General features: G+C 36.6%; 1 protein-coding gene and 2 pseudogenes across 3 annotated transcripts; all 3 read left to right on the plus strand.

The window, feature by feature from the left end:
* The first annotated feature begins 3,370 nt into the window (after positions 1–3,370).
* LOC148918984 (protein ENHANCED DOWNY MILDEW 2-like) lies at positions 3,371–14,240 on the plus strand. Of its 2 annotated transcripts, none has more exons than XM_089048214.1 (19): positions 3,371–3,529; positions 3,778–4,231; positions 4,311–4,407; positions 4,641–4,694; positions 4,827–4,969; positions 5,090–5,186; positions 5,295–5,393; positions 6,553–6,800; positions 6,913–7,014; positions 7,102–7,641; positions 7,911–8,058; positions 8,156–8,257; positions 8,823–8,915; positions 9,612–9,653; positions 10,821–10,931; positions 12,296–12,367; positions 12,462–12,580; positions 12,729–12,792; positions 12,887–14,240. In XM_089048214.1, the coding sequence occupies exons 2-19, from the start codon at positions 3,813–3,815 to the stop codon at positions 14,102–14,104; spliced, it is 3,768 nt and encodes a 1,255-aa protein (XP_088904340.1). In that variant the 5' UTR covers positions 3,371–3,529; positions 3,778–3,812; the 3' UTR covers positions 14,105–14,240. The 2 variants fall into 2 exon arrangements, with proteins under 2 accessions (XP_088904340.1, XP_088904341.1); XM_089048215.1 differs by having other exon boundaries at positions 3,380–3,529; positions 3,634–4,231.
* Positions 14,241–14,892: 652 nt separating this feature from the next.
* On the plus strand, positions 14,893–16,298 carry LOC148918985 (long-chain-alcohol O-fatty-acyltransferase pseudogene; annotated as a pseudogene). The gene has a single exon (XR_016125163.1). The product of XR_016125163.1 is annotated as a long-chain-alcohol O-fatty-acyltransferase pseudogene (transcript).
* Positions 16,299–16,382: 84 nt separating this feature from the next.
* On the plus strand, positions 16,383–21,530 carry LOC148918986 (putative long-chain-alcohol O-fatty-acyltransferase 5 pseudogene; annotated as a pseudogene).
* Positions 21,531–23,462: the final 1,932 nt, after the last annotated feature.

A 23,462-nucleotide genomic window follows, 5' to 3' on the forward strand; every position in this document is an offset into this window, starting at 1 on the left:
CTCGGATTGTATTTCACTAATCCAAACCGTCTATTTTGTAGATACACATTCAAAGATCATCTCTACAAAAATCATTTGAATCCGATATCATTTGACCATTCAATTGAGTTATTGAAAATTTTAGTACTTTCTTGAAGCACCGTGTTCATTGATTTTGTAGGACCCAATTAGATGTCAAACGGTTTCCGATTTGTCTAATTTTTGTAAGGATGATCTATGAATGAAGACCTAAAATAGATGGTTTGGATCATTGAAAAAACTGTAGGGTACCTAAAGGGCGTCCTCAAATAAAATTATTTGAGGATCCTCAATAGATGTATTTTCCTTATTTTTTGTCAATTTTGAAACTATGTGTGTCTCGTCCTCTCATTATTTAACCTACACGACATGTCGTTGTGATAGGAGGTATAAAAGTTACGATTGATTCCTTCCTAAGGGCTTTGGCATTGTTGTCTTGTGAAAATAATCGTTAGATTTGTTGTGTGAAAAATCAGTTAGAGAAAGTAATTTGGCGTTTGGTAAACTTTTTGTTAAAAGTGTTATTGGTACTAATTCTCATAATCAGAAAATGATTGCCGCATAATCATTAAACCCAATGTCTCTTTGAAACTGATTCTGCATAATCAGAAAATGAAAGCACCTCATTAGCTTTCTTATAGCTTTCTCTCACAACAATTTTTAACAATAAGTAATTTTCTCATAGTTTACCAAACGTGTTCATAGTCTTCCACTATGCTCTATTGCTCTTAGTCTTTGATTATACTTACATTTTTCTTTCCTTTATTTCGCTTGTTGTGATGTTGTCTTCCCTAGTTTTGGGACCTAGATCTTTTTTTTGGTAAAACAGGGGGGTCAAACCCCAAACCAACAGAAAACTTAGCCAGAGGCTAAACCAACCCAACGAGTTCTATGAACTCCTAACAAATCATCTACTAATAAAGCACCAATCCAGCTTGGGGCAGCATCAAGCACACACAGCCCAAGATCAATATTATGGCTCCATTTAGCCAAACAATCAGCCACAGCATTCCTTTCCCTGTAGATGTGGCTCACAGCACAAACACCAATCTGTCTCACCATTGCACAACAGCTAGCAATCAAGGAAGCTAGAGGGTGAGGACCTAGATCTTTTGTTAAGTGCGTGTAGTGCCCAACTAAAATTTCTAAAGGTGAACCCTTTACATGTCCAATTCATAAATGCTGCGTTTGTAAACAAGGAGGACAAGGAAATGCCTGCCGTGGCGCTCTTAATTGTACTTTTGTTTTTGTTTGAATATCTGACAAAGGCACTTGGAAAGACTTTTAGTTGTATCTGTAGAAGTAGTTGTTTTCTCGTAGTTTCATTTGAATTGACAAGGTTTGTTCCAAACGTAGTTGCAAGAAAAATCTGAGTAAATAATTTTCATATTTCTGCAGTTTAGCTGTTTGCATTAAGTGTTTGAATTACCTTTTGGACTCCGAATCGTTTTATATTTTGACACAATCTAGTTTCACGTCTTCTTCAATTTTGGAAATTTTCGTGCCATTTGGTTCAAAGCTCAATTTTGGGTGCATCTTAACCTACAGGACGTCGCTGCAAATTTTTCTTTGTGCCTAGTGAAATCAATGGGAAGTTTTCTATCCATTTTAAGTTGTTTAGATTTGTTGTTTCTTCCGTTAATCTTTTGGGTGATTTTATTAGCACCCCATTATTTGCTCTTTACACCCCATACTAATTTTAAATATAAATAATCTACTTTACCCTTGTACACAATTACCGTTAAGGACAAAAAAATTTAAAATTAAAATTAAAATTGCTCACTACACCCCACATATGTTCCTGCAACCCTAGTTTGACTTTTTTATATCAAACTATCATGTTCCTAAACCCTAAACCCTAGATTTATAAGTTTATACTGATGAAAAAATATTTTGTATTTATTCATGAAGGGTGAGATTGAAGTTAGAGAGGCTTCGAATGAGGTACGAGTTTATTTTTTGGCGTTTTGCAAGTTTAGTATTTCATAACGTCATGGTTGCGTTCAAAGACATCAATATCTGAACGCGACAGGTAAATTCGGTGGGATGCCACCGAAACGTTGCACCATTTTCGGTTGGGTTTGACCGGTCAGCAACTTAATATTCGGTAGAGATCCACCGTAAGATGAAACGTAGTTCAGTGGTTTACTACCAAAATTTTAACTGCGTTTTAGTGGCATCCAACTGAAATTTATTTATTTTTCCAATAACTTATTGCCGACTACAAATTTAATCCAAGCTATTTTGATCTTACTCTCATTGAAGGAACAAAATCAAGGTGATGCCCTTACTGAAGGCAACAATGTGGGAACAGAATATGTAATAGAATATAGTGATCAATTCACAACTTATTCGATAATTATTTTCTGAAATCCTTTTTAATATCATTAACGTGGCATTAATGTTTCAAAATTTATATTTAAATAATATGAGTTTTATGTGTAAATATTCAATGGTAGAGATGCATTATGGGGTGTAAAGAGCAATTAATGGGGTTCATATAGAATTACCCTAATCTTTTACCAAATATATGTAATTTTTTTAATTCGAAACTTCTTGTAAATTTTAAATATTCCTTCTTGTTTTAAAGCCTGAAAACAAAGTCTAACTAACTAGTTTAATTTCATCTATTGTTTCCGAACCAGCAGTACAATTTCAATATTTTTTCAATAATCCTTCTATTCTACTGCCTTTGGTTGTCATTTATTCTCATCTTAATCCCTTTATATCACACCTCGGTTTTTGGAGTGTGGCATGTAGTTCAAGTGGTTAAGAGCATTTATCCTTGCATTTGAGGTCTTAGGTTTAATTTTCCGTCCCCTAATATCGTTTGTATAAAAAAATAATATATATAAAAAATTTGCAAAGCAATACATGGACATGAATTGGTCAATCTATAATGACCACAGTTGATTAGACATGCTATGGCAATACATGGACATGATTCATGAATGTCATTGAGCTCAACATGGTGATCTGACTATGGCTAGGGGAGACATGCTAAGTATGAGAAGTCTCTTATTTTTATTTAAGTTTTTAGATATTTATTTCTCACATAAATCTCAAAATTTCTCCATTTCACTCCAAAAAAAAAAAAACTGAACTTAATTATAAATGAAATTGGTGTGAATACAATCAAATTTAGCAATTCTTGAACATAATTTATGACCAAAAAAAAAAAAGAGAACATAATTTGTTAAATAAACGTGTCTTATAGTTTCATTTAAAATTTCCAAATCGACCACGTGTCATAGTTCAGGTGTGAAACAAGTGCGTCTCAGTCCCATTATTTAACCTAACTTATGCGACATGTCGTTGGGATAGGAGGTATAGAAACCCGGTTCATTCCTAACCCCCCACCGAAATATATAATAAGTTCAAATTTCGCAGCAAACAGAGGAAACAAGCTAACCCAAAACCCAGTTTCTGCATTGGCTTCTGTGAGTCCCATCGATCAAGAGACCAAGCTTTTCAGAGCGGCGAAGTTAGGGTTTTGTGTCAGTCTGATCGGGTAGGTGAACATTGTTGAATTCTCAATTTCTTCATGTACTTGTCTTTTTAGTATGCAATTCTTTTCGAAACAGTAATCTTCCTGTTTTCTTTTCTGTTGAACAGTTTAAGTTTTCGAAACCCTTTGCAATTGTTTGGTTACTCTTAAGGAGCTTAGGAAACGGAGGAAAATTTAAGTTTTCGAAACCCTAGCCTCAATTAGTGATATTCATGGACTGCTTGTGTTATTTTTTTCGATTTTATTTCTAGGTGTAGTAAATTAAGGGTGTGAGTTGAAGAAGGTTATGACACCGTCAGATGACTCAGATGATGAGAGCAAGCATTTGCCAGATTTTGTTACGAATTACCATTTTATAGACGACGAGGATGTACCTGTCTCTTTTCATGTTTTGCCAATTGAATGGAGTGAGGGTAAGAGGCAGGATGGCAAGACTCGGCAGATATCTATGCGTGGCACTGCTGATAATGGGCTTCAGAGAATATATATGCAGGTTATCGCATGGAAGTTTGACCTTTCCAATGTGGATCCTGTGATCTCGGTGCTCTCAAAGGAAAAGCACTGGGTCAGGCTTCAGAAGCCAAGGAAGAGCTTTGAGGACATAATAAGGTCAATCTTGATAACAGTGCAGTGCCTTCATTATGTGAAGAGAAATCCTGAGACATCCAGCAAATCTTTATGGGATCATCTATCTAAAGTTTTCAGGTATCGTTCAAACGTGTAAACATCTCTTCTGTTGCTAGTTTTCTTAGCCCAAAGTCTAACAGTTTCACTTTATTTGCAGCTCGTATGAGGTCAGGCCTTCGCAGAATGACCTGGTGAATCACATGCCTCTAGTTAGTGAAGCTATTAAATGGGATGATGCCTTAGCAAAGTCCAAGGTTTTGTCTAGTTCTTTTCTTAGCATTGTAACTGTACTGAGTAATTAGCCATTATGGGGATTTTAGTAGGATTCAAGCTTTCTATACTTGTTTTTCTTTAACTTGGTTTGATCTCTGTGTTATTTTCACTCTATTGTTATTTCCTGTTTCCTGTTCTGATCCTTCTGCATGAATTATAAACTATCTTTATGTTTATGCATAGTTAATTAAATGACAGATTGTGTTTTGAACAGTTTTTAGTCAACTTTCTTAAAGAGAAGCCCATGAAGAGGAAACTATATGATGAGGTCATATTCTCTTGCTTATTTGTTTACTCTTTCATCAGCACACTTTATCCCTGAGTTCTTTCATTTATTTCTCTAGTTTGGCTTTTAGTTTCATGTTACAGTGTTTGAGCCACTGAATTCATGGATTTTCAGGACATTCAAGCTACAGAAAAGCCCGGGTTTATAGTTGATGACCTGGAAGATTATGTGATTGATGTTGAAGACGAGTCCAATGACGATGACAACCTGTTTGATTCTGTTTGTGCTTTTTGTGATAATGGTGGAGATCTTTTGTGGTATGTTCTCGTGTTGTCTAATTTCTATGATAATAGTGATAATCTTGGCATTATTTAAAGAACTTAATTTCCTAGAATTAATGGTTTAAATGTATGTGTTTATTTTTTCTTCTAATACAGCTGTGAAGGGAGATGCCTAAGGTCCTTTCATGCAACTGAAGAGAGTGGTGAGGAATCTATGTGTGAATCTCTTGGCTTTACACAGGATGAAGTAGATGTATGCTCTTATTAACCACTTTTGTTGTAAATCCTGTTTCTTTCTTTTTGGTTGTCTTTTCGTTATTGCTATTATGATTATTTTTATTTTATGTTTTGAACTTGGTAGGCGATGCAAAATTTCTTCTGCAAGAACTGTGAATATAAGCAGCATCAGTGCTTTGCTTGTGGGAAGCTAGGATCCTCTGATAGATCTGCAGTTGCTGAGGTATGAATTCTTTTCTACCTAACTGTTAGCATGTTCACTTGATTAGTTTTAGCAAGTGGCACTCTAATATGAAAGATTGTTAGAGTTATTCTATTTGTTCGTGCCTTAATGAAGCAATACTCAGTACAGTTTTGTTAATATTTTTGTTCTTTTGATGTGAAGTGTGCTGCAATTTCGTTATTATTTAGCAAATGGCACTCTAATATGAAGTGTGCTGCAATTTTGTTTTCTTTGGATGTGTGGCAACGTGATGAGTTATTCAGAAATGAGCTGTTTGGGATCATTTTCTAGTGTTTGGGCTACTTGCTCCTTGTCTTCTGCTATGCTCTATTGCTCTGTGATTATACTTATATTTTTTCTCTCCTATGTTGTGCTTGTCTTGATGTTGTCTTCCCTATTTCTGGGATGTGGATCTTTTCTTAAGTGTGTTTGTAGTGCCCAATTCATCCTTTGTGCATTATTTCTGGTTGGCATTCTTTTCCGTTTCTTATATTAATGTATTATTCTTTTTTGACTCATTTTGCTCAGTCTAGCTAGAATAACTTTTTCTTTGCCCAATATTTTCCATATATCCCATAGCTGATTTAGTGAATTTCCCTGGCACTGATATGAATTTTATTATATCTGTTTTAGGCTACACATATAATTTCTCTGGTTAATTATTTTTTTTCTTTGAAAACGAAAGGGATTTGAAGCCATAGGAAAGGTGAGCATTCATTGTCAGTAAATCAACTGAAAGAATGGCCATACAGGATATTAACATAAGACCAGCCTATTGGGAACATGTAGAGACCAATTACCATAAATAAAGAAAGTGGTACCCCTTCAACAATGGTCATCACAATGCACCTCCATAATATTTTTTAGTTCTTTGATTTTAACCAAAGCCTATTGAATCAATTACAAATATGAAGTCCCCATGTTAGAAGTAACTGAATAAATATGTTTTTACTAAAGAAATTCATTTTCTTTTGTAAAGAGTTTTGCGATTTTGTTGGTAGCGTTATCTGGATTATTGTGAAATTCTTTTATTTATTATATATATCAGCGAGAAGTTTTCAATATGTTCTTTTCTGCCTTTTCATATTGTCATCTACAGGGTATTACTATTATTCTTATGTTTGGTTTACCTTAAAGCATTTTTGTTAATTGCTGTCAGGTGTTCCCCTGTGTTTCTGCAACCTGTGGTCAATTTTACCATCCACATTGTATTGCACAACTCGTTTATCAAGACAATGGAGTTACTGCTGAAGAGCTTGAGAAAAACATTTCTAAGGGGGAATCTTTTACGTGCCCAATACATAAATGCTGCGTTTGTAAACAAGGAGAGAATAAGAAAGATCCTGAGATGCGTTTTGCTGTCTGTAGGCGTTGTCCAAAATCCTACCATAGGAAATGCCTGCCACGGTACTCTTAATTGTATTTTTTTGTTTGTTTTCCTTTTAATATGCTGTTTGGAGATCATGGATTGGTCCTTTACTTGTTTCTAGATGGCCAATGATTGAATTGCTTGTACCAGGGAGATTGTATTTGAGAAAAAAGCGGGAGATGTAGAAGAGGAGAATGTAATAATAAGAGCTTGGGAAGATCTATTACCTAACCGTGTACTAATATATTGCACGTAAGTATTAATTTTTCTGAACTAATTTTGTTCAATCCTTTGTTCGCTTTTATTTTTCTGAATGCTTTTTCTTTTTCTTTGGATTAGGAAACATGAGATAGTTGAAAGCATTGGAACTCCAATAAGGGATCACGTAAAATTTCCTGATGTTAAAGAAAAGAAGACTACCATTGTTAAAAGGAAGACTGGTTTTGACGAGAAAAAGAGAAAATGGACAACAGAATCTTTTCTAGATAGAGAGAAATCTGTGACAAAGAAGAGAAACCTTTCCTCTGAAGAATTCTGTAGGGGGCAAACTGCTCCTACATTGTCTAGACAGAAGCTGAAGTTACCTTTTCCTGCAAAAGTGGGTGGTAGCAAAACTAGTGAAAAAGTACCATCTCGGTTAGATATATCAAGAAAGGTGAAAGTAAATAGTTCATTGAAAAAGGAAATTAAGACTTCCGTAGCCGAGGGAAAGAAGTCCTCATTGGGTGATCAACTATTTGACTACATGAAGGGGTCTGAGCAAGTGAAGTCAGGGAAGCAGGGTAAACCTGATGGTGAGTGTAATTCGGCAACAGTTAATCCTGCTTCAAAGAAGTTGAGCAGTGAAGAACCATCTTTAGATGCAGCTTCAGAGAGGAGGTAACTATTTCACTCATTGTTACGAATTCTATCTATCTGTTTATCTAATTTTCACACTTACAAAATAACAATTAACATTACCTCTTTCATCTAATGTATGTGTATATTGTACACCTGTAATTTAACATCTCTCTCTCACTCTCTCTCTATACGTGAGCACACACACACGTGTTTGGTTACTTTACAAGGACTTACCATGGCTGCAGACAATTTTGATTTGAGGTTTCATTCATGTTGTGTAGTTGTCTGATTTATTTCTTGCAATTCAGATTATTGGCTTTAATGAAAGATGCTGCATCCTCAATAACTTTGGAAGACGTTATAAGAAAGCACAAAGTTCCATCTACTCATGCATTTTCGTCGAAAAATGCTGTGGAGAGGAACATTACACTGGGAAAGGTGGAAGGTTCAGTTGAGGTAGTCTAAACTGAGAGAATTTCAACTGTTATTCTGGACTATGAGTTTTTATGATTTCTTTTATCATGTATTTTGTAATGTCGCCCATAATATTTAGGCTATTCGAACGGCGTTACGGAAACTAGAGGAAGGATGCAGTATTGAAGATTCAGAGGCTGTTTGTGCGCCTGAAATTCTTAACCAGATTTTTAAGTGGAAGGTGGTTTCCTCTTTATGTCTCACTTCCCTACAACTTATCTTAACTTGGGTGTTTAGGTGAAGATTATTTATATTAATTTATAGGTTTCCTGCATTAAGGCTTGTAGGTATGTGTTCCTTATATGCTAGACTTGCGCTTCTCAGCTATATGCGTATTCAGGTTATGCTTGGTTTGTGTCTCGGGTAATGGGTGTAAACTAGCCAAGTGAAACCAAGTATCACAGTGCTCAAACTTGCCTTGATTGAAATTGGTTGAGCGTTAGGAAAGCTTGATTAACTATGCTGTAAGTTGTGCTTTGAATGTTATTTCCAGCATGAGGTTGGCTTGTATGTGAGATATGCTGAACTTGAGTTCAACTTAAGTTCGGTCAATGGGGGATGTGAGATAAGCTGAACCTGTTTTTTCTCTTTTCTGTTTGAATTTGTTATGCCATTTTATTCATATGTAATATTTGTTATGCCATTCTATTAAAAAAAAAAAATGTAATATTTGTACTAATGGTTCATTAGAAAACGGTCATGCTCTCTTGCTGTCCCATTAATATTATTGACTTACTTTGATGCAGAACAAGCTGAAAGTCTATCTTGCACCTTTTTTGCACGGAATGCGCTACACTTCCTTCGGTCGCCATTTCACAAAGGTGGAAAAACTAGAAGAGGTAATCTGGTTGTGTTCATGTTTTAGCTATTTCAAAGTTACACAGCACTTTTTTGTTATCTTATTATTTTGGCTTGCACTAGTCAGCTTATTTTGTAAGGTAATATTCTTAGAGGAAACTTGCAGTTATGGACATGTCCATCCCAGTCATGTTGATACAATCACTTATGCTCAAGATAATCTTGACATTGAAAAAATTGCATGGTTGTTTTTTTTGTTTCTCCAGTCAAGGACAATGAGATCACTGCATCGACTGATGGATTTCTTTCTTAATTGTTTTTTAATGAAAACTTTACTAGTGGACAAAGTCAAGAAGTTGCAAAGTAATGCCCAGTCTAGGACAAGAGGTTCAACTTTTAGATGAAAAGTACAATAATCCCATCTTCAAAAATTCTATTATGACATCTCACCGAATCACCCAAAAAGCTCTCTATTCACACAGTGGTGTGGATGTTTGTTTACTCCTGTTTTCATATAAATGTTTGTCTTATCTGCTTCTGTGTTTTTGCCTTTGCTTTAATAAATTTCGTTTCTTCGCCAAAAAAAAAAAAAAAAAAATGCCTCCCTTTGACACAGTTTTTCCATTTTTTTAATCTGGTCTGCACACCTTCCCTTTATTAAATTTGAGCCGTTGAGCGTGGATTATGAACTCCATGAATTCTTGAAGAATTCTAAAGTAATAATTTGGTATGTGCAGATTGCTGATAGGCTCCATTGGTACGTAAAGAATGGAGACACAGTAAGTTTGTATATGTTTTTCGTTGTGGTTTTAGTACATTGGTGTATGTGAGTGCACTATGTGTTGTAACAAGAAATATCTTCTGGATGCTACTTGGAGTTATGCAGTTGATAATACTCTCGTATATGTTCCTGATGCTTAATGATCTGAATTGAATTATGCTAATCCAAATTATAGTCATGCATGATTTTTAATTTGAATGGTCGGTTATTTGCCTGTGTGTATTCCTTTTTCAGAAGCTTCTTAGTACCTGAAGCTGTAGTCACTGTTCACATATACGCCAACTCAATAGATCATTATAGTATATTTGACATTTTGTGTTTCTGACTGCATGGATTAAAACTGCAATACAAACTGTTGCAGTCTTGCAGCTTTATATTTATCAAATATAAAGCATATCAGTTTTTTGTTTAGAAACTACGACTAGGACCTTATCATCTTAGTGATAGCAGAAGTGTTGGTATTTATTCTTGAAAAGGAAAAACTTAAGGAGATGAATATTTTACACTCCATGAAAGCAGTGCTGCAATTCTTTGTGAGGGAACACTATTCGTGGGAAAGAAGGGTTTGGGTAAATTATTGTATTTCCGAGTACTATTCCAGGGTTTGTATGGAGGAGCTTTGTGCTTTGGGGGAAGTTCAGATTTTAGTCAATAACATTGGATTCGGAGATATTTCTTTTCATATATTTTTGTTTCTGCTTGTCAAGTTTCTATTTAGGCTGTCTTTAGATGTATTTTATTTAGTGGATTACTTGTCCATGGTTTTTTTTTTGGTACCTGGTTTTGGAATCAATAAATTCTTAAAAAAAGAATCTGATTATATTATACTTTTATTCTGCAACAGAAAAACCTGTCATGATATTGAACTTTGGTTTGACATGACACAGTTGATTGGGCTATAAATATATTCACCACAGAAGTCATAAGTTAATAGCTTCTTTAAAAATCATTTTTTTGTTCTTCAGTACACATTAAAAGAATAGAAAAGATAAATTCTGTTGTTGTGATTCCATAATAAATGGGATACCAATATGGGATCATGAGCCTTAGGTTGTTAGATATGATTGCTAGTGGCTTGATTATTTTAGTATTTTACGTACTTTTTCAGTGTTCATTACCTCATCAGATTATTGCTCACCTGATTGCTTATGGTCTCAATGAACAGATAGTAGACTTCTGTTGCGGTGCTAATGATTTCAGCATCATAATGAATAAAAAGCTTGAAGAGACGGGGAAGAAGTGCTTTTACAAAAACTATGACTTCATTCAACCGAAGGTAATTGTCATCAATATCAGTCCTAAATATTGGTCAATTCACATACATCAATGTTATCCTTAAAAAAAAACATACATCATGTTATCAATGATATACGTGTACATGGTTGCATTGGTCACCAGTGGTCAACACAGTTGAACATGGGATATGATGTATGGTAGAAACTAGAATGGTGTTTGCAGTATCAGAAGTTACTAACTGTTTATAAGGGTCCGAACCACTTGCTAGAAATATGTACGCTGGTTAGCTTTATAGTTTATCCCGGAAGTTGCAGTTGTGGGCTTTCAGAGTCAGAAAGTAATGAGGTAGTGAGGGAGAAGGATAGCCTACATTTAGTGCCGCTGTGTGATGACAGGACATGCTTCATTATTATGCAATAAAAAATTACAGGAAATACTGTTCTTTATCAGATCTGTTTTCATCCATTAAATGATAAAACTTCTGAGGGCTAGGGATATGTGACAAAATATGTGCCTTTACTTATTGCAAATTGTCGGGACTCTAATTTCAATGGTTTTTAAGGGTCCTTATATATTTTTGTCTTAGAGAGACTCAATGTTCGTTAATTCTAAGTCTTCTACTATGTGAAATTCTTTATGAGTCTTTGGGGTTCAATTTGAAGCTTATAAGTAATTCCATTACTTAAGATTTTGATGAGTAAAATATGAAGAGTTGTAAATGGGTTGCTGTCTTAGTATCTCTGTCTATGTTTTATCCTATTTCTTCTCCTGTTAATTTTTCCAGTTCTCAAATTTTCTACAATTATGAAACCCTAAATTTGTTTGTTCTTTCCTTAGAGTTATTATAATTTCTAGAAGTTTTGCCATTTAGAGGCCCAGATTGCAAAATTGTTCAGAAGAATCACGTACTGGGATGTGGTTATATATTTTAAGACAATTTATTATCAAAGGAAGTGTTTTTGGGCTCTGATATTGGGATAACTTTTTGTCATACTTTTCAAATAATGTGTAAGGGGACCTACTGAAATAGGTAATGCTGTACAGATTTCCAAATTAAATTGGCCAGTTATAGCCTATGGTAGATAGGCAAGTACAAAAAATCTTGTACTTGCACTGTGAATGCCTACCGTATTTCAGACTTTGGGTTTATGAGGTTTGTAATTATAGTGAAATGCAAATTGTACAATCAGCACTTGGAGTTTATTCCTAGTTCTTGATTCTCTTCATCCTCATTTTTTGCTTCAAAAAGTTACTGTGATTAATTTTGTTTCTTATGATTGTTTTCATATGTCACACCCTATGTTGGGAAGTAGGCTGTTGTGTGTTTGCATTTTGGTAATTTACAGGCTTATGAAACAGAAAAACTGGGAAACTGATCGTTTTATGTGGATTTTCATTTGGCAGAACGATTTCAATTTTGAGAAGAGAGATTGGATGACTGTTCAACCAAAGGAGTTACCGTCAGGGTCACACTTGGTAGGAATTGGGGCCTGTTATTTGTTCAAGATGTTTGAGTTCGTAAAGCCTTATGTTAATTGTTTCACTCTCCCTAACTTTGCTTCTTGAGCAGATCATGGGGTTGAACCCTCCTTTCGGAGTTAAAGCGTCTTTGGCAAACAAGTTTATTGACAAGGCTCTTGAGTTCAATCCAAAGATTCTTATTCTTATTGTTCCACCAGAAACTCAAAGGTAGCTGCTTTCCACACTCTCTCTCTCTCTCTCTCTCACACACACACACACACACACACACATACAGAGAAAAGCATCAGCATGGGCTTGCCTTTGAGTTGGACTTAAACCTGTATATAGTTTCTCTTACATTTGGGTCTGTTATTAGGTTAAATGAAAAGAATTCACCTTATGACCTGATTTGGAAAGATGAGCAGTTTCTGTCAGGAAAGGTAAAGTGAGTTGTGTTTGTCCTTGTGGCTGAATCTTAATTTTGTGAATCAAATTTTTGAATGTGAGTTTAATGGTTGCTTGTCCTCCTTTCAGTCATTCTATCTCCCTGGATCTGTTGATGGGAATGACAAACAATTGGAGCAATGGAATGTGAGGCCACCACCCCTGTATCTTTGGAGTCGTCCTGATTGGTCTGCTGAGAACAAGGCTATAGCTGAAGCGCATGGACACAACTCTGCATCACAAGGGTTTAAGGAAGATGATCATTCCGACTGCCTAATCCCTGATAATTCAGTAGTTAATGATGAGCATTATGGTCAAACACTTGTGCAGATGGATGATGATCCCATAAAGACTGATAGTCCCAAGGATGTTGCAGGAGGGTCAGTTGCAATGCAGGTATTAGAGGGCTCTTGTAAGATCAGTGTTGACAGAGATGGCCATGTGAGTCCTCGTCATGGAAAGAACCACATTGAAGAGATATCAGGGAAACTGCAGTGTGGTGGCAGAGAAGAGCATCGAAGTGGTATGCTTGAGAACTCTTCAGAAAAAAAACTAGATGGTGTAAAGGTTTCTGGTAGTGAGATACGAAAGGAAATGCTGACACACACTGAGCCTGCTGAAAAAGGAAATCAGCATTCTGAGCCCAGCAATTCTGGTTCTAATATGGAGATAGAAACTACTGATAGTGGGACCCACGCCAACGTTGCTGATGATACAGGCAGAAGCTTTGCCAGGAGCAGTGATGAGGCGTACTCCAGTCTGCCTCGTAGATGGAGCACTGCTGCCAATTCTGGTTCTGGTTATAGGGCTACAAATGTGGAGCAACTGTTTGTGGGGCACATGAGGGAAAGGTCAGATCGCCTTGGTTATGGACCATATTTGAATCAGGTAGAATACCCATTTAGGAGGGAGTCTGACATACGCTCGCAGGTTCGCCTTTATGGTCAGCCAGATTCGGATCCTTATAGTAGTTTTTTAGTGGGTCAGAATCCTGTGAGTGGCCAGATTGGATCGTATCCCTCTACTTATGGCCATACTCATTTTGGTTCAGCAGCTGGGTCATCTTACAGAAGTAATACATCAGCAATGCAGCGGTATGCGCCTCGGTTGGATGAATTGAACCACTTGAGGATGGGTGCCTTAGGACCTGAGCCTAGTTTAGGATATGACCCGCACGTGTTCAGTAGCAACGTCCCTTTTGATCCTAGGGCACCCCGACCCGGTCAGCATGGTGGCCCCATGGGGTTTGCTCCTGGTCCTCACCAAAGCTATTCAAGCCAAAATTCAGCTGGTTGGCTGAACGAGTAAGTGTGTTCCATGTATCTGTAGGTTTTGGCTTCTGTACATAGATTAGCTTATGCTTATGAAGATGTATTTTAACCTTTTACTTCATTTCACTGTACTATTTTAGTTGCATCTTGAAGTGAAACTTTTTATAACTTTCTATTGCTTTGCCCTCCCATATTTGCCATCCCTTTCTAATTTGAGATCTTATATTTGGGCTTCTGTGGTCATGACGTGTTACTGTAATTTGAAAATGCCTAGATGATCACAATCCCTAAGGTTGTGTTTGGATGAGGCATTTTGAAGTGGAAGAGGAAGGTGGTTTTTTGCTTATTGCTCATAAATCAAGACGATATCTTAAATCCTTTGGTTTTGTATAAGTTGTTCATAATAAATAATGATTTAAACAATTAAGATGATAAATAAAAATGGTAAGTATACAGCGGATTACATCGTTTGGTTAAATCAAATCTTTCAATTTCACTATGCGATAAATTTTGCTAGAAAGTTAATCCCTTGTGAGGTACACATTCTTTGCAATCCTTTTTACTTCTCTGAGTTTCAACTGTCAATTGTAATTATTAAACTTACCACCAACAAAAGAAAAACAACCCACCCAATGAAAAAGTTATTATGACATAATGTAATTGATTGGAAATAGCAAAATAATACAAAAGTTATTACACGTAATATAATGTAATTGATCTGAAAAAGTTATTACGACATAATGTAATTGATTGGAAATAGCAAAATAATACAAAAGTTATTACACGTAATATAATGTAATTGATCGGAAATAATAAAACAATGAGTGCTATTCTTTTCTTCACCCAAAGAGCCAATGCTAGTGCAATTAAGGCCCAACTAACAATGTTCAACATTTTCCGATTAAAAAAATAAAAAAAATCAAGGTTTAACATTTAAACGAAGGCAAAACATTGCCAAAAGTCAGGTGTATTTTGAGAGAAGCTAAGGGAGAGAGAATACGAAAAAAGAGGAAGGAATCAAGAAATGGATGGCGAAATCAACAACTTCATCAAGGTATGGATCCTAACCAACACCTCTCTATGTTATTGTTACTACATAGCAGCCAAAATCCCAAAGGGCATCATCAGGCTCATCTCTCTCCTCCCCATCTTCTACATCTTCATCATCCTCCCCTTGAATCTCCACTCATTCCATCTCTGTGGGCCCACAACTTTCTTTCTGGTTTGGCTTGGCATCTTCAAGCTCCTCCTCTTCTCCTTTAACCTTGGCCCTTTATCCCCAACCCCACCAACACTTGTTCAATTCATCTCCATAGCTTGCCTTCCCATCAAAATCAAACAAAACCCACCTCAAAAATCACCCCAAAACACAGATCAAAACCCTCTAACCCCTCAAAATAACAAAAACCCATCTCACCAAACCACCCCAAAACCCAAGAAATCTGTGAACCCAATTGATCAAACCCTCACAAATGTGCCCAATAAGTCAATTTTGCTGGCCATAAAAGCCTTGCTTTTGGCTTTGGTCATTAGGACATATGAATATAGACCACATTTACACCCATACATAATCTTGGCTCTGTACTGCTGCCACATGTACCTTGGCATAGAACTTGTGCTGGCCTTGAGCGCCGTCCCAGCTCGAGCCATACTTGGATTTGAGCTCGAGCCGCAGTTCACCGAGCCCTACCTTTCCACTTCGCTTCAAGACTTTTGGGGCCGCAGGTGGAACCTCATGGTCACCAACATCCTACGCCCCGTCGCCTACGACCCCGTACGCCGTATATCTATGCGTATACTTGGGCCTCGGTGGGCCCGGTTCTTGGCTGTGATGTCCACTTTTGCGGTCTCAGGTTTAATGCACGAGGCGATATACTATTATCTCACACGTGTGTCTCCCACGTGGGAAGTGACGTGGTTCTTCGTTCTACATGGCGTTTGCGTGGCAGTTGAGGTGGAGGTGAAGAAGGCTGCAGGTGATAGGTGGCGGTTGCACCCGGTGGTTTCGGGGCCATTGACGATAGTGTTTTTGGCCGTGACGGGCAATTGGCTGTTCTTCCCTCAGCTGCTGAGAAATGGTGTGGATTTGAAGGCTATACATGAGTATGGGATTATGGTAGATTTTGTCAAGGCTCATCTGCCCTTGCGCATTGTTGGTGCAAAAGATAGTTGATTGATACACACTTCATGTGTAGGTGCTCATTTTAATGCCAAAAGGATCCATTGCTCAATTTGATTTGTTTCCTTTCATTTGTGATTACATTAACGCAAAATTAGTTAACAATAAAAAAAAATTATACAGATCAAATTACGTCATATAAAAATTTAAAATTCTTAATACAAAGCCTCGTATGTAGAGCTCTCCATTGCGGGAAAGATACTTTTAGAATCCCCAATATTCTTGCTGGGCACTAAATAGAGTTTGCATCCATCAATTTTGGAGCCTCATGCTGCACACGTGATGCATATGAATTTCATTATAAATAAATCCTACATCCTCGAGGAGTGATGATGACCATACATTCGCATGTGCATCAACAAATTTCTTATTCAAAATACACATCCCAAGGTTTTGAAATAATATTCCTCGCACAAATGAAAGGAATAATGTTTTGAAATAAGAGTTATAAAATTGTCCACTCACAATTTTATACTACGCAATTTGTATATATATATTAAAAAAAATTGTACTATGCAATGACAAATGGTTCAACAAAGATGGCTTTGAATAAATTATTCAAATGATCTAAACACTACTCATGCCTTGTAGGGTCCAAACTAAATCTTGACTGAGACCAAGACTTGCCCCACTCCTTAAGTCGTGTTACACTATAGTGAGGGTTTGGCTTGGTTGGTATTTCACCTACTTTGCCGAAAAGCGCCAGACAGGAACAAGAAAAATAAGATAAACCATGAGCTTATTAACAATTTGGGGACACAGAATGTGTAGGCTCATGATAAGATAAGCCAATAGATAGGTTGAGGCTGAGAGCAAATCACACAAGTTAAAGAGCATCAAACGATCATGGGGATGGAGGATGAAATCAAGAGATTAATCAAGGTATGCCTCTCCATCTTGGCCTCTCTTTGCTACACCTATTTCATAGCTTCTAAGATTCCCAAAGGCAAACTCAGGTTTTTCTCTCTCCTCCCCATCTTCTGCCTCTTTACCATCCTCCCTCTCTCTCTCTCCACTGCCCTCCCTGCTGGAGTTATTGCCTTGTTCATCACCTGGGTTGGTAGCTTCAAGCTCCTTCTGTTCTCCTTTGGTCTGGGCCCGCTTTCATCTGGCCCACCACTAAAGTCTCTCCTCCTCTTCATCTTCACCACTTGTCTCCCAATCAAGGCAAAGCAAGATGGACAACACACCACCAAATTGCTCCAAACCACAAGACACCTCAAAACCCTAAATTTCCTCTCAATTTGCCAACCAAAGTCTTGCTTTTTGGCATATTGGTTGCTCTAACTGACTTCACAAAATATGTGCACCCCAACATTTTACTAGGCCAGTATTGCTGGATGTTGTATCTTTTTGTGGACATAATAGTAGGCTTGAGCAATGCTACCTTGCGAGCCCTTCTTGGGGTGCAACTCGAATCACCATCTAATGAGCCTTACCTTTCCACTTCACTACAAGATTTCTGGGGCCGGAGGTGGAACCTCATGGTAACAAATACACTATGCCACACGGTACATAAGCCCGTGCAGTTGGCCATGGTGAACTCTTGGGACCCAAGTGGGCCCGCTGCTGGCTGTTTTTGTTGCTTTTTCAGTGTCCAGTTTGATGCACGAGCTCATATTTTTTTACATGACATGTGACATGGTATTTTGTTCTACATGGGATGTGTTTGGTGGTGGAGTTTGGTGTGAAGAGAGCGTTAAGTGGTGGAAGGTGGCAGCTGCATTGGATTGTGTCAATGCCGTTGACCATCGGGTTTGTGGTGGTTACTGCGACTTGGCTGTTCTTTCCTCTGTTAGTGAGGAACGGCGTGGACGCAAGAGCTATTGAAGAGTGCAAGGAATTGGTAGTATTTATGAAGGAAAAGTTAAAATGGGATGGTCTTCACAAAATTTAGTACTCAGCAAGAATATTGGGGATTCTAAAAGTATCTTTCCTGCCATGGAGAGCTCTACACACACAAGGCTTTGTATTAAGAATTTTAAATTTTTATATGATGTAATTTGATCTATATATATATATATATTTTTTTTTTATTGTTAACTAATTTTTTAGTTATTGTATAGTTATGTCACAAATAAAAGGAAACAAAAATAAAATTGAGCAATGGATCCTTTTGGCATAAAAATGAGCACCTACACGTGAAGTGTGTATCAATCAACTATCTTTTGCACCAATAATGTGCAAGGGCAGATGAGCCTTGACAAAATGTATCATAATCCCATACTCATCTATAGCCTTCAAATCCACACTGATGAGTCGATTTTATATTATATATTTAACCCTATTCTTAGTATATTTTGGTTAATATTTTGGAAGAATTTTGATACTTTGAATTATATTTCCAATATAGGACTTTTGACTCTCTCTGGAGCAAAACATAATCAAATGGACGAATTTTGGAGTAATTCCAGTTGGAGGACGTACGTGAGTCACTTAGCTTGATCGTATCAAAATATCAGACTTTTACACTAAGCGATGATTTCCTGGTGAATGAATGAAGGAGCGATGTGCAGTCTGGAATAGTGACGTTTTGGGCTTATATTGCGTTTTGGAGCCCAAGATGACCTCGGATGGGTTCGTGGCCTTCTGGAGAAGTGTTCGGAATATTTTTATCTTTAAAACGAGCTATCTTGGGCCAGATTTGGAGGAGATTTGAGACCAAAACGTGGCTGGGCAGATTTGGGCAGATTCTCCTAATCCAATTTGGACTTTATTTCCTAGTCTTATTTTATTTTAACTTAGTTTCCTTGTGGGGATTGGGTAGCTAGGTTTTAGGAAGTATTTAAGCTCCTTTTCACAGCAATTTAGAGGACTTCCTTTTGACTTCTTTTTGGCTTTTGGAGCAATTGCTAGGGTTTTGGATTTTCGCGACTTTCAGGTGTTTTCATTCTTAATCATTCGAATGATGTTTTCTTGGATTTCAATTATGATTATGTGTAACTAATTCCATTTTGCTAGGGCGAGGCCGTAAGCCTTAGCATGAATATGTAGTTTTATTAATTTGCTTATGAATGGATGCATGTTTGCTTTGAATTATTAATCACTGTGTTTAAAACTATCTATCTATTTTAATGACTGATCACCATTAGGATATGTAGACAAGTAATTTGATGCAATTTCTGTTGGAACATCACCCTGAAATTGAGGAGGGCTTCTTGTGATTAGTAATTGTAAGTTCACTTAAGGCGAACATCACGCTCTTAAGGGTTGCATGGTTTTTCAAAGGGTTTTCACAAAGCTTAATGAGTCTTGCATGTTTATATTTGATCTGAACATCACAGAAGGATTGCATGTTAGATATACGTTTTCGCTTGAACATCACAAGGAAAATATGCATTAGGAAAACCTAACCTTCAAAGCATATATGTGGAAATTCATAAGTAATTAATAGAATTGCATAGAATTGCGATGGTGTTGGCTAAACCCTAGTTTTCTCTAAATTGTTAGTCTTTAAAAAGAAATCGTTTTTCTTCTTTGCTGTTATTATTTCCCAACTTTCAGATTTCTTTTACTGTTAGTTTAATCTTTTCAAATTCATAAACTTCAAATCTTTGATAAAATCTATTTTAGTTATTAATTAAGAGTTAGTTTAATTACAGATTAGTCAAACAATCTTTGGGGACAACGACCTTGCATGAGCATTTATACTACAATTACCTTGTATTCTTGCAAGTATTTTCAGTGATTTTAACCCTGTTTGCGCAGGTACTAAAAATCCTATCACACACCATTTCTCAAAGAAATGAGGAAAGAACAACCAATTGCCTGTCACAGCCAAAAACACTATTGTCAATGGCCTCGAAACCACGGGTGCAACCGCCACCTATTAGTCGTCGCCTTCTTCACCTCTACCTCAACAGCGACGCAAATGCCGTGTAGGACGAAGAACCACGTAAGGGACTATGATGTCCCATTTGTGGTGGCATCACCATCGAGCATTCGTCGTCCAACCATTGATGCCAATAATTTTGAAATCAGACCAGCCATAATTTCAATGATTCAGCAATCCTCCATCTTTTGTGGTTTACCTCAAGACGACCCTGATAGCCATATCTCTAATTTCTTGGAGATATGTGACACATTTAAGTGTAATGGAGCTACTAATGATGCTGTTCGCTTAAGGCTTTTTCCTTTCTCATTAAAGGAAAAGGCAAAGTGATTGTTAAATTATCAACCACCTAATTCGATTACTACATGGGACGACTTGGCCAAGAAATGTAAGCCATACTTGGAAGTAAATTCTGATCAACAACGGACTTCCATTCCTTTGCATGATCCAAGGTGATGAGGTCGGAAGTTGGGCCGAGGACTATAAACCAAGTGCTTGTTGGGAGGCAACCCAACTAGGTACCTTCGTTCCTTTTTATTTATTTTAATTTTATTTTTCTCTTTATTTTCCATCCTTCTATGCCTTTACTAATTGTTACATGCATTTACTTTAAACATTGAGGACAATGCTTAGTTTAGGTTTGGGGGTGTGGAGTTTTGTTGTTTTTGTTTGAGTTTTGAGTCATAAAGAAAAAAAAAGAAAAGAAAAGAAAAAATAAATTTTGTGTTCTAAAGAAAGGATTTTGTGTTTCAAAGAATATTTCTTGATTTTTTCTAGCCCCATGATGATTGCAAATGTGTTGCAGATGTGTTACAAATGTTGTTTTGGTCATTAGATGACTTTAAAACCCAGAAAATAGCAAAAGAGGTTATTATGTTCTTATTTTGGTCAAAATAAATTTTTTTTGCCTATTTTTCTTTTTGATATTTTTTTCAGGTAAATTTGAAGCCACCAACATGTTTAGAATGGTTATTATGATGATTTGAAATAGGTTTTGGGGCCGGAGGTGGAACCTCATGGTAACAAATACATTGCGTCACATGGTACATAAGCCCATGCAGTCAGCTATGTAGACCTTCTTGAGGCCCAAGTGGGCCTTGCTGCCAGCCGTCTTGGCAGCTTTTTTAGTATCCGGTTTGATGCACGAGCTCATATTTTTCTACATGACATGTGTGCCTCCCACGTAGGAAGTGACGTGGTATTTTGTTCTTCATGGGGTGTGTTTGGTGGTGGAGTTTGGTGTGAAGAGAGCGTTAAGTGGTGGAAGGTGGCAGCTGCATTGGATTGTGTCAATGTCGTTGACCATCGGGTTTGTGGTGGTGACCGTGACTTGGATGAATCTTTCCGCTGTTAGTGAGGAACGGCGTGGACGCAAGAGCTATTGAAGAGTGCAAGGAATTAGTAGAATTTATGAAGGAAAAGTTAAAAGGGGATGGTTTGCGCAAAATTTAAGCGCTGTTGTTGCTTTAATTGTTTGTACTCATGCGTTTAGAATTGTTTGTTTTGAGGCTAAACTGGTGATTTGCTCCCGTAACTTGTACTTAACTTTCAATTGATCCCATATCATTTTTTTTAGAAAATTAAGGATATGAACTCTTTTTCTTTGCCAATTTCCGCATGCCACGCATATAAATCCTTAACATTTCAATAATCATATTTTAGAAAATTAATGAATATTGCAATATGAATTCTATTTTTATTTATTTATCTTTTCAACACTATAATATCAACAGTTGTTACTTTTTTTATTGGTGACTATTGGCATGTTTAGTCACTTTTTTGGTGAGGAAAAGCTTTAGTCACGGTGCAGTTACAAATTTGGTCAAGCCCTGACGATAACCCTAAACCAAGCATCTAAAGTACAATGGGGCACATCATATAGCCAATTAACTTCAATATATATATTATTAAGTATTTGATTTGTTGGTATATTTCTTACTTTTCATATATTTTATTAAGTATGTAATTTATATTTGTGTATTAAATTTATTAAAAATAATTACATTTTCTATTGGTATGTTTCTTGCTTTTCATTTTCCAATGAATAATTAATAAAATATGCAGCCATAAAGATATTGATGTCCGGACTTGATTGCAATTTCATTAGAATTCCAAAAACAATTCAATAAAGATATTGACCTTGATTGCAATTTCCTCTACAGTAAACATTTCAATAAACATATTGGCTTTGATTTCATCTTTATTACATTTTACAAATATTCAATAAACATATATTGTAATAACCCAATCCTAAATTAATATTTAATTATTAATTTATTCAAGTAAAAGATAATTTTACTTTGGGAATATTTTAATGGTTTAAAAGTTGACTTTTTGTTTGGGAAGGAATCTGGGAATTTCAGTTGTACCGTTGCGTAGAGCACGTCGAGATGAGTCCATAGACATGTAGTGGACTCAAATCGAAGTTGTAACGAAGAAGTTACGATCAAAAGAAGTCCAATAGCATAATTGTAAATGTTTCGAAGTTCAGATGTATTAAACCCAGATTTCTTCTTCCTCTCGCGAATTTCACGAACAATCGTTTGCAAACTCGGATTTCTACTCCGTCCAGTCACCAAATCTGGTACCACAACTTGCAAACCAAATCTGGTGCCACAACTTGCAAACTCTTTGTATCTCTCTCCTCTTATCATAAATACTCATATCTAACCATGATTCCAAGCGATTAAACTAGAAAATCAATCGAAAACAGAGCCAAAAAGGAGCCCAAACCGACTCTGCAAAAACAGCGGCTGTTCATGGTCTTTTCCAGCCAATTCCAGCCGCCACAACTCAGGTAATTACACCCAAAATACTCTCCTACCTTCCCTTTGTGTTTTCCCTCAAAGACCCTACTTGATTTCATCCCAAAACCGTCGAATCCAAACCTAGAATTTCTAGGTTTTTCAAGAGACAAAAACCTTCGTCTGAGGGCTTTAAAGATGGTATTGATCGTCGAGCCAAGGTATAAAGTTACTCCGCTTGATGTGCTTAATCTGTAGGGATGAATATTGACTGGTGGTTTGGAGTTTTCCGATCGCCGGAAAATTACTCAACACACCCGCCGGTGGTGGCGGCGCGTCGGCGGGGTGTTTGTGGGAACAAATATTTCTGTCTCCAATTACGGCACACCACGTGGAAAAGAAGATTATCTATTAAATTAGTTAATTGAACAAGTTTATCTGGCCAATTAATTAATAGGGATAAATATCTTAATGAATAAGATATTATCTTTTTTTAATAAGATAATATCATTAATTCAGATATTATCCTAATAAATAAAAGATAATATCGTTAATTTAGATATTATCATAATAAAGAGAAGATAATATCATTAAATCAGCTATTATCTTTAATAAAGAGATATAATCAAGTCCGACTCAA

The sequence above is a fragment of the Prunus mume genome, linkage group LG3, assembly GCF_029339155.1.
Source record: "Prunus mume cultivar Tortuosa linkage group LG3, ASM2933915v1, whole genome shotgun sequence".
Taxonomy (NCBI): domain Eukaryota; kingdom Viridiplantae; phylum Streptophyta; class Magnoliopsida; order Rosales; family Rosaceae; genus Prunus; species Prunus mume.